The sequence below is a fragment of the Macrotis lagotis genome, chromosome X (assembly GCF_037893015.1).
Source record: "Macrotis lagotis isolate mMagLag1 chromosome X, bilby.v1.9.chrom.fasta, whole genome shotgun sequence".
In the NCBI taxonomy this organism is placed as follows: Eukaryota; Metazoa; Chordata; class Mammalia; order Peramelemorphia; family Peramelidae; genus Macrotis; species Macrotis lagotis.
In genome coordinates, this window is record NC_133666.1 from 640,879,972 (window position 1) to 640,892,213 (window position 12,242).

At 34.6% G+C, this 12,242-nt stretch overlaps 1 protein-coding gene across 1 annotated transcript; it reads left to right on the forward strand.

Annotated features, from left to right (window-relative positions):
- The first annotated feature begins 9,744 nt into the window (after positions 1-9,744).
- On the forward strand, positions 9,745-10,686 carry LOC141497473 (olfactory receptor 1f45-like). The gene has a single exon (XM_074200123.1). It carries the CDS (start codon positions 9,745-9,747, stop codon positions 10,684-10,686), a length of 942 nt encoding a protein of 313 aa, XP_074056224.1.
- The last annotated feature ends 1,556 nt before the right edge of the window (positions 10,687-12,242 follow it).

Below are 12,242 nucleotides of genomic sequence, written 5' to 3' on the forward strand. Positions count from 1 at the left end.
TCATATCAGATCTAGAACTGTAATCCCGACTTTCATTCCAATTGACTTTCAAGGACATAATACTGCCTCCGTTCCCCAAATTTTGCTTTAGAGGAGAATCCAGTTACCAAAACTAATTTGGAAGATTGTAGTTTTCTGAGTTTCCATTGGGCTTTTCCATTCCTTCTCAATTTTCCAAATAGTTAACTATCTTTTCTATTGTCTATTTTTAACAGATATTTTATTTTATTTTTCCATTTGCATGTTATAAAAATTTCTTAATATTCATACACTTGCATATTTGTTACAAACTTTCCTTCCACTCTCCCTTCCCACTTCACTCCACTCAGCAACAAATAGTCTAATAAATGTTGTACATGTTCATTTGTGTTTAACATGTTTACATATTATTAATTTTGTTGATGACGAATTAGGACTAAGGGAAAAGAAAGAAAGCCAGATAGTAAGGGAAAATAAAAAGAAGTATTAAAGCTACCATAGTATACAATCAGAGTCTTTGGGTTTTGTTTTGTTTTGGTTTCATTTTGTTTTCCTCTGAATGTGGATGGTGTTGTCCATAACAGTTCTCTCAGCATGCTATAGGGAATGTAAAAAAAATTAGGTCTCAAATGTATGACTGGTCAAATTGTAAATTTGTTCAAGCATTTTGGAGAATAATTTGGAACTAGGTCCAATGCGTTAAAAAAATGTTAATACCCTTTGACTTCTATTTATCATTACTATATATCAATCACAAAGAGATCAAAGGAAAAGGGAAAGGACCTGTATGTAAAAAATATTGCTAGCAGTTCCTTTTGTGGTGGTAATTAAGGGATACGCCATCAACTGAGAAATAATTGAATAAATAATGAATTCTCATTGGGCTGAGATGTGAATGCTCTTAAAAAAATGACAAGAAGTATGGTTTCAGAAAAATCTTGGAAAGACATATGAATCAAAGTAGAGTGAAGCGAGCGGAACTAGGAAATGATTGGTTACAATAACATTAATATTGCAACAATGATTGATTTTAAATATCTAGCAATTTGATCAATACAGTGAGCTACAGGAATTCCAAAGCACTCATCATAACCATTCCAGAGAGAAAACTAACTGATAAACTCCAAGTGCAAAGTGATGTAAATTTTTTTACTTTTTTTTTTGCTATTTTCAACATGTCTAATATGGAAATATTTTTCATGATCTTACATGTAAACTGATATATATTGCTTTCCTTCTCACTGAGTAGAGAAGAGCAGGAGGAAGAAAAATAATTTTGTACTCTAATTTGCATAAATGCAAAAATCTTAAATCAAATAATTTGGCACTGACAATTTGGGGGAAGGTGCAAACAGAGACAACAGAACCAAGAAGTAATTCAGAAACAGATTCCTTAGCAATATTTGCATCTTGAGCTACTTCCCAGACTGACCGATATTACAGAATTAGAGAGTAGATACTTAAGTAATGATTATTATTGACAATATCAGGCAAATTAGAAGTATCATGGGTGTCATACAATGAAAATGAATCCATATTAACTGATCACATCTCCTGAGAATTGTCAAAATTATAAACTTCAAGAAAATCAATGCTGTAGAGATACTGAAAACAATAAATAAGCAATATCTCCTTAATCTATGACAGTAATTGCACAAACCTCTGTGAAAGGATGTTCATTGGTGTTAATGTTACTTTTCTCTGCTTTTTGATATGAATTCTAAAATCATTAGATATGAGGTCATGGACTATGATGTCAAATTTTGCCTCTACTTCTTATATGTTTATATGACATTTGACAGTTTTCTAATCTGTAAAATAATGAGGTGAAACTAAATGATTGCAGAAATCCCTTTCAGCTCTAAATCTATGATATCATGAAACTATGAAACATCTATATCAGCATGCTTATGAAGAAGAATTCATGGGGTGGGACTGGTAAACTGTCCCTTAATAATGAAGCAGAGAAATAAGAAAACTCCTCTTCTCTAACCTTGATCACTAATCTCAGGGAGCTTCTGAAGTAATGTCCTAAGATTGCTATCAACTAAAGCGATGTATATTCCAAGAACTCTCCTAACTCCTATGCCCCCCCCACATACATATCTTACATAGTTTAAAAGAAAAATCACCACTTAGGAAGTTCTCATTCATTACTAAAAGAAGTATTGTTAGAAACTGATTTTTGAACTTTGGCCAAACTTTTCAAAGGACGGTGAACCCTAAGCAACCAGAGTGAAAAATGGACAATTACCTGATGTTTTTCTTTAACAATACACTAAGGGAATTTAGACTCTGGGTCTAGGGAATTCCTTGAAAAGGACCTACACTCCTATGAGTCAAAGCTAACGGTTATTCTTGTGTATGCTATCTCAACCAAAACCTCAAGATATCTTTCTCCTCGAAGAATTAACATCTTGAGCCATGGAACTGAGTACCTCAGAAAAAGAATAGAAGATTCACACAAAGCAAATGTTCAAGTAGGTGAATCTATAAAGGACACGTTTATTCCTTTCAAATCTTACACAATATAATGCTGTAAATGAGTCTCTTTAAATAATAGAAACTAAATGCAAAAAAAAGGACTTTAGAAGTTGAATTTCATAACATTAATGACTCTTGGAAAATGTAACATAGAATGTCTAAGCTTAGACCATATAAGGAATACAAGTATATACTATATAAAATGTTCAACATGGAAGGGTTCTTAGAACATATTACATGGTCTTCAGAGTTCTGGCAGACCTCAGAGGGACTTTAAAGCAACATACAGAATATCAGATCTAAGAGGGATCATAGACAATAAAATCTAGAGTTTTAAGCTGGGTAAAAACCGCAGAACATAGGAAACTAGAGTGTCAGTGCAGGGAAAAGGGAAAGAAGGTAGGAAGACAGGAAGGAAAGAAGACACGAACAAAGAAAAGAAAGAAGGAAGGAAGGAAGGAAGGAAGGAAGGAAGGAAGGAAGGAAGGAAGGAAGGAAGGAAGGAAGGAAGGAAGGAAGGAATGTAGTAAGAAAATAAAGAAGGAAAGAAGGAAGGAAACAAGCATTTATCATGTTCCTACAATTTATCAATCCCTGTAAAAATTGCTTACAAACAACTTTTACCTCAATTAATTCTCACAACAACCCTAGAAAATAGCTGTTCTCATTATCCCCAATATATAGTTGTGGAAATGGAGGAAACATGAAGCTAAGGGATATACAGGGTCCCACAGTTGATAGAACTTCTTGACTCCAGGTCCATATTCCTATCTACTGCCCCACTAGATTGCTTTGTAGAGCATAGCACACAGAATGTCACAGTTAAGAGGTATTCTAGAATACAAAATATTTGAACTGGGAAGAATCATAGGACATAAAAACATAAATTGTTGGAACATGGGAAGCTCTCAAAATTCAAAAAAGTCTTAATACCTCTTTAAAAAAATCTTGAAGTTTTGTTATATATTTCATATATATTCCTTTTTATTAAGGGACATCCTATATAAAGCTTGTAATAGTAGAACAATGCAGTATGTCAGAGTCAAAAGAAATTTTACAAGGAAGAATCTGAGGGCAGGAAGAGCTCTCAAAACATGGAATATTTAAACTTAGAGCAAGAAAAGATGTAAAAAGAAAATAAAGAAAAGAGAAGAGAAGACCTAAAATATTACTGTTTTAAACATCAGAACTAAAAGGAGGGTGAAACATAAAATATTGAAATTATAAGTGTCCTTAGAGGTCAAATTTTCAAATTTTTCATTTAACGTCTGGGGAAGTTAAAGCCTGGAAAGGGAGTCAATTAAGGTCCACAGTGTATTCATAACAGATATAGAACTATGACTCTGACTTTCATTGCAATTGAATTTCTAGGACATAATACTGCCTCTTTTTCCCAAATTTTAAGGTTTAGAGGGGAGTCCAGTTGCCTAAAACGGTTAGGAAATTGTGGGTTTCTGAATCAACATTTGACTTCTCCACCTCCTTCTGCATTTGCCAAATAATTAATTGGCACATCTATTTCTTTGGTGCTAAAGGAGGGCAAAGTCTCAAAGGCTCAGATTGTCCATGACATAGCAGAGAGGATAGAGAGCTAGGTTTGAAATAGAGATAATCCATATTCAGATTTTCAGATAATTATTGACTGTGTATTCAAAGGCAGTTCATTTGAATAAAATTATACAAGGTGGTGGAGAAAAAAGCCAAGAAATAAATACACTTTCTGTTCTCAATAGAATTTCATTCCACTGGGAGAACAGAATGGGGACAGAAATGAAACAGGCACACAAATACAAACTTTCTCCCTTATTGCTTGTCAAATAAGATAATACATCTCCTGACTGGGAATTTTCACTCACTGGTTGTTCCTTATAAGTGAAATGTTCTCCCTTTTCTTCATCTCATGGCCTCATTGGCCATAAGTACCAGAAAAAAATCTTATCCAATCACTCTTAATTTTAATGCCTTTCCTTTAATTATTTCCTATTTGTGCAGCCTATAACTTGTTTCTACATTATCATTAGTCTTCTCTATTAGATAATAAATTTCTTAATTTATGGAGACTTTTTGCATCCTTCAGTTTTAGGCACTTGGAAAGTGCTTGATGAATTTTGTTCACTTATTGGTTATATACAAAATAACAGAAAGTAATTTTGAGAGATTGAAAAGCACTATAATTGAGAAGATCGGGAAAGATAAGGGATAGAATGAAGCACCTAACCACTGCTTTGAAGAAAGTGAGGGATTTTAAGAGTCAGGATACATTCCAGGCATAAAGTGTTCCAATTGAAAAGGCAAGATGATGCTGATGTGAATGTTTTGATATTTCTTGGACCTTCTTTTTCATATTTTTGATAATTACACAAATAAACTTTATTCTAATTAGACAATTATGACAACCAAAACCAGTACCTATGACCATCTAGACATATCATTTCTTCACAAACATGAAATAATTTTATTAGACATTGACATTGCAAATATTCAGAAATTCAAAGTTATAAGTAATGAGAAATTTGTGAAATATAGAAACCTAGAAGAAAAATTCAAAATAGTAGGGGAGCATCCGATCTGCTATTTGAGTTTTCCAAAATTGCTTTTTCCTATAGAAGATGAATTTATATCCTCATACTTTTGTTCTAGTTCAAGTTTCTCATAGAACTCTCTGCTGGATCCTTTACTCAATTTCATTTGATAGTCTCATCAGGTCCCTTAGATTCCACATCTCTGTCAATGAATAAGTTTATTAATCCAAAAAATACTTCTCTGATGACCTCCAGTTTCATTTCTTTAACTATTAGACATCTAGAACTGGATGTTCTGTAAACTCAATATGTTTAGTATTAAACTAGCAATTTCCTCTGAAATCCTTTTCATCTTTAATACTGTCAAGAGTACCATCATCCTCCCAATACATCAAGATCCCAACTTAGAAATCATTTTTGACTGTCTCTTGCTCTCACCCATCTCATTATCCAATCTATTGCCAAATTTAATCAATTTTACCTTCATAAAATCTCTCATTCACATCTCCGTTCTCTACTCTGACACTGCCACCACCCTGTTTCAGACCCTAATTACCTCATAACTAAACTTTTTAAAAAGCCTGCTCATTGGTCTACGTGCCAGTCTCTCTGAACTCAAGTACATCTTCCACTCAACTATAAAATTCTTATTAATAAATAAATGGTCTAATTCTGACATGCCTCCACCATTCCATTATTCAAAAAAACTTCGGTGGCTCCTATCATTTCTGAAATTGAATGTACTAGTCTTGGTTTGGCCTTCAAAACCCTTTATAAACTTCTTCTTATCTTTCTGGCCTTCTTACTTGTTATTCTTTTCTCATCCTTCCCACCTACACACATGCTCTCTGTCCCAATGACACTGGACTCCTTGATGTTCCTCCCGCAAGATGCACCATTTTTCTTTTTTTTTTAGAAAGATTTTATTTATTTTGAGTTTTACAATTTTCCCCCATTCTTGCTTCCCCCCATCCCACACAGAAGGCATTCTGTTGGTCTTTCCATTGTTTCCATGGCATATATTGATCTAAGATGAATGTGATAAGAGAGAAATCATATCCTTAAGGAAGAAACATAAAGTATAAGAGATAGCAAAATTACATAGTAAAATAACAGGGTTTTTTTTCCTAAATTGAAGGTAATGGTCTTTGTTCAAACTCCACAATTCTTTCTCTGGATACAGATGGTATTCTCCATTGCAGATAGCCCAAAACTGTCCCTGGTTGTTGTACTGATGGAATGAACAAGTCCATTAAGATTAATCCTCAGCTCCATGTTGCTGTTAGGGTGTACAATGATTTTCTGGTTCTGCTCATCTCGCTCAGCATTAGTTCATGCAAATCCTTCCAGGCTTCCCTGAATTCCCATCCCTCCTGTTTCTAATAGAACAATAGAAAAAAATATCACTCCATGACATACATATACCACGGTTTGTTAAGCCATTCCCCAATTGAACGACATTCACTTAATTTCCATTTCTTTGCCATCAGAAAGAGAGCTGCTATCAATATTTTTGTACAAGTGATGTTTTTACCCTTTTCCATCATCTCTTCAGGGTTTAGACCCAGTAGTGGTATTGCTAGATAAAAGGGTATCCACAGTTTTGTTGCCCTTTGGGCATAATTCCAAATTGCTCTCCAGAAAGGTTGGATTGAGTTCACAGCTCCACCCACAATGTATAAGTGTCCCAAATTTCACACGTCCCTTCCAACATTGATCATTGTCCTTTCTGGTCATATTGGCAAATCTGAGAGGTGTGAGGTAGTATCTCAGAGATGCCTTAATTTGCATTTCTTTAATAAGTAATGATTTAGAGCAATTTGTCATATGACTATGGATCACTTTGATTTCCTCAGCTGTAAATTGATGCACCATTTTTTTCAATGACTATCTCCTATGTCTTGATTTCTCTGCTTCATCACTTCTGCTTCCTGGTATCCTTCAAGTCCTGACTAAAATCAAACATTCTGAAAAAAGACTTTCCAGATCTAAACCAATGTTCATACTTTATCTCTATTGATTATATCCAATTCACCCTATATAAACTTGTTCAGAATTACTGCTTGTTTATAATCTTTCCCCTAGATTATGAACTCCTTGGGGCCAGGAAATGTCTTTCCCTTTCTTTTTAACTCCATCACTTAGCACAGTGCTTTTGTCACAATCAGGGATTAATAAATGTTCTTCATATTTAACTAACTTCATCTATAGTCAAAAACATATAATGTTTAATATGTGTATTAGGTATATAAGTATATATGTTTATATAATATGCATTTATGTATGTAAGTGGAATATATTATGTATATATTGCATAAATATATATTTAAATTTATATACATACATACTTATATATAAATATATACTTATATTACATATGTTCATTTTATGTATACATAATATATGCATGTATGTACATATTTAAATAATAGCTTAGGTCTTGAAATCTAAATATCATTTAAGAAAACTATCATTTTAATTCACTGGCACACCCTAATGCCACCTTCTCCTCTAATGACTCACCTTAAATAAACACACAAATAGGTTCATGAACTATTATTTAATAAATATAAAGAACTTCTGGAAGACAGATGGCACAGAACATAGATAGAGTGCTGGGGCTGGACTCAGGAAGATTCCTTTACCTGATAAAGAAATAAATAGTTATGTGAGTCTAGGAAAGTCACTTAATCCTATTTGCCTTAGTTTCCTCAATTGTAAAATGAACTAAAGAAGAAATGACAAACCATTGCAGTATCTTAACCAAACCTGAGAAGGGTCATAAAGAGTTGGACGTGATTGAAAAATGATCAAAAAGAAAAGGAACTCCTAGATGAGATAGGTTTCTCTACCAAAGCAGGTCAATACTCTCTGAAACTTAGAATTTAAGAGAATTGCTGAAAGGGTCAAAAGATTGCATGATTTTTCTAAGATAATAAAGCCATTAAATATCAAGAGCCAGGGCTATGTACTAGTCTGGCTGGCTCCAAGGCCAGCTCTCTATTGCCTATATCTCTCAAAAGGGAAGAAAAACAAGAACAAGAGTAGGTACAAGAAGAAGAAAAAGTACAAGAAGCATTAGAGAAAGAATAAGAATAAGGCCAAGAGGAAGAGCAAGGAGAAGAAAAAACAAAGAATGGGAGCGTGAACAAGAACAATATGACCAAGAACCAAGAGCATGAAAAAGAAGAAAAAGAACAGTATTTCAGCATTTTAAGGTTAGCAAAGAACCTTAAATGCAATAAATAATTTGATTCTCACAACAGCCTGGTGAAGTAGCTGCTTTTATCATCCCCATTTTACAAATAAGGAAATTGAAGAACAGAGTGAGTAAGTGACTTGCACTGGGTCTTACAGATAGAGAGTGTGAGAAACAACATTCAAATGCAGTTCTTCCTGATTTGAGTCCTGAAATGTATCCCTTATATTATCAGTACCAACTATACAGCTAAAGACACTTTCCTTGCCAAAGACTTCTTAATCCATAGCAATGCTTACTGACTTCCTTTTAGAAGTAACATTTACACTCACAAAATCAGTGGGAGTGAAAAGGACATTAACTTATTGGAATACATGCATAGAAGGAACTAAGAATGACAACTGGAGTTGACTCAGGGCAGTGCCCTGCTAATTGATATTTGCTATTAAAACAAAATGAGAAATTTTTTAGGACAATTTAAAACTTTTTAGAAATGAGATTAAATTAGTGATAGCATTTTAAAGATGTTCAACAAGAATAGAAATGGAGGACATACTATTTTTTAGCTAAGCTAAGTTTCTTTGCCTGAATTGCCCCTAGTCCTCCATCAACCCAAACTTAGAGAGCACTTGAAACTCTTTATGATATTATTTTGTATTCAGAGCACCAGAAAGCAATGTCAGTTGCCTGAGTCTGTAATCTCCTGAACCAACCAAGTTTCAAAGAGGGTTTGAATATAAGACAAAGGGAATTTAATTTGCATGGAAGTAGGGATTATTATAACATAATCAGAATAGGGACAGAAAAAAACTGGGAATGTATAGACTAGAGAACAAAAGACCAGTGATAATTGGCTTCTATTTCTTGAAGGCTTGTCAAAAGGATCATTCAACTATGCTCTAGAAAGAACTAAAAGTAATGAATGTAAATGTCAAAGAAAGAATTCTCTTGGGATGAGTCTTGCTTTGTCAGTCAATGGTACTGATTGTTGACTTGACATAAAGGGAATTGACAAGATCTCAAAGGATCATAGATTTGGTGCTTGAAAAGATTGGAGAATTCACTCTGTTAGATCATCTTGTTTCACAGATAAAATGAGGATTAGATGATACAGTGATGGAACCAGATTCAAAATTAGGTCCTCAGATTCCTAAGTCATTTCTATTCCTAGTCACACATTCTTTCACCTCAACTGATGTAAATGCAGATCCACTGACAGAAATCAATCAATCCATTCCTGTCAGTGGGTCTGCAATCAATCCATTAAAAAGATTTTATTAAACTCCTCTTTTATGTGCCAGATTTGGCTGTGAGGATTCAAAGAAAAAAATTAAGTAGACCCTGCCCTTGAGGCGCTTATACTCTACTGGGACAATAAAGGAAAGGGTTACTTCTTATGTTTATTAGCTAGATACTGTGTATTAAAATACAACATATTAGTGTGATATAGAGTTTAAAGCAATGCATTAAGAATTATATGTCATACAAAGGACCATTAATCTGTTGAATCTTAAAATTCTTTTTATTTTAATCTCTGTTCCATATCCTCCTTACAGAACCATGAAAGAAGGAAATCAGTCTGGAGTCTCTCAGTTCATCCTCCTGGGACTCTCAGACCAGCCTCAGCAGCAGAGGCTCCTGTTCTTCTTGTTTCTTCTTATGTATCTGACCACAGGTTTAGGAAATCTGCTCATCGTTCTGGCCATTAGGACCAGTCCGTGTCTACACACCCCCATGTATTTCTTCCTTAGCAATTTGTCCCTAGGTGACATCTGCTTCACCTCCACTACTATCCCCAAGATGCTGGCAAATTATGTTTCTGGAAACAAAACAATCCCTTATGCAGGGTGCCTAACACAAGTATTCTTCTTCCTTTTCTTTGGAGGAATAAATAGTACCCTTCTCACTGTCATGGCCTATGATCGCTATGTGGCTATCTGTATTCCACTACATTATTCCATGATCATGACCCCAAAAGTATGCGTCCTTCTGGTAGTAGTGTCCTGGTTTACAGGCTATGTTAATGGTATGATACACACTGTCCTACTAACCCATCTTTCATTCTGTGGCCACACTAAAATTCCTCATTTTTTCTGTGACCTTAATCCCCTACTAAAGTTAGCCTGCTCAGACACCTTCATCAATAGCCTGATCCTCAACACCGTGGGGTTGCTAACAGTTAATGTCCCCTTCATAGTCATTCTCATCTCCTACACTCGAATTTTTGTGACTGTGTTGAGGATTCCCTCTACTGTGGGGAAGTGGAAAGCTTTCTCCACCTGTGGCTCCCATCTCACTGTGGTCTGCCTCTTCTATGGGACTATCATAGGGGTGTACTTTAGCCCCACAACTACCCACACAGCCCAACAGGATACAGCAAGAGCTGTGATGTACACTGTGATCACTCCTATGTTGAACCCATTCATCTATAGCCTACGGAACACAGACATTAAAGGAGCCCTGAAGATGCTCCTCACCAGAAAACTGTACCTTTCAATGTGACTGAGATATTCTCCTAGTTTGGGGGACTGTGACTCAGGTATTCTGAATTCTTTGACAGATTTTCCTTGAAGTATCTTGAGTGAGATATAATAAGGTCAATTATTCACCTCCCTACTTGCATCAGTAGCAATATGGTGGGATGAAACCCTCCTTTATCACAAGGTTTGCTTATGATTCTTATTCTACCATGTCCTAACTGAGTAAATCATATAACCTTCCCGAACCTAAGTTTCCTCATCCAGCAAATGAAAGTGTACTATATATAAGGGCACTTGGAGACACTATCTAAAGGTCAACAATGTAAAGATCAGTGGTTTATAGAATTAGAGTTGGGTAGATTTGTAAAGTAAAAAGCTTTGCAAAGGTTCTCATAAAGAGGATATGACTGATAGAATTTGAAACCTGATGTTCTTGCTTTTGAGGAGAGTTCTCTATTCACTATACAACACTAACTTCCTAATAAAATATAACTACAAGGAATTCAGATAAGCATGGTAAGATGTATAGGAACTAATGGGAAACAATAGTATCAATAAAATAAGCCACAAAATAATGCAGACATATTGGGTGGGCAGATATGAGAATAGTGATAATAATAACAATGATGATGATAATGATGAATATCTATATATTGCTCTGTGTCAGTCAGCATACTGTTTTATAACCATTACCTCCTTTTATTCCCCAAAACAACCATGGGTGGGTTTTTTTTAACATATGAAGAAACTAAGACAAGGAGAATTAAGTAATTTATTTGTTCAGGGTGAATCAGCTAAGACAGAATTTGAACTTAAGTTTTCCTGACTTCAGATCTGGTGCTCTATTCACTATATCATATAGGTCCCAAAAAATAGAAATAGCAAACTAATAAAACAGATATTTGGTACTTATGAAGACCAGGTTTGTACTGAAAAAGAGTACAGAAAATGCCACGTGCCTTTTTTCCCAAAGGTGAGGGAATGTGGGTGCAAAATATTATATATTCTATAAGATAGTGTAGGTTTTGCAAAACTGCATTTTTCTTACCTTTTTTACAAGGAATGTTTCATTATGTAAAAGAGGAAGTAAAAAAACCAAGCATTTAATAATTGCTTACTATGTACCATGTATAGTAAGAGAAAGGTAAGAAATATGTTCAGAAATGAAGGTAAGGTAAAATGAAGTAAATCAATAAAAGATAAAAATAAACAAAATTAAGAAAAAGGACTGGATTGGATTCAAGATTCTTGATTCATGATTAAGCTCTTATGTTCTATGATTCCATAACATGGATTCTAGTACTCCCTCCACCACTATTTACCACAGTAATTATGCAAAATCATTAAATATCTCCAGGTTTTCATTTCATAGAGTCACACACAGAATACCATCATTTCAAAAGATTTCAGGGGTCAGCTTGTCCAAACCCATCTGGAGAAATATTCATTTCTACACATCAATTCATCAACTAGAATTTCTTTTTTTTAAGGTATTTATAAGGCAATGGGGTTAAGTGACTTGCCCAAGGCCACACAGCTAGGTAATTATTAAGTGTCTGAAGCCGTATTTGAACTCTG

Coding starts and splice junctions, on each gene's coding strand:
- LOC141497473 (XM_074200123.1), top strand. CDS start 9,745: ATGAAAGAAGGAAATCAGTCTGGAGTCTCTCAGTTCATCCTCCTGGGA.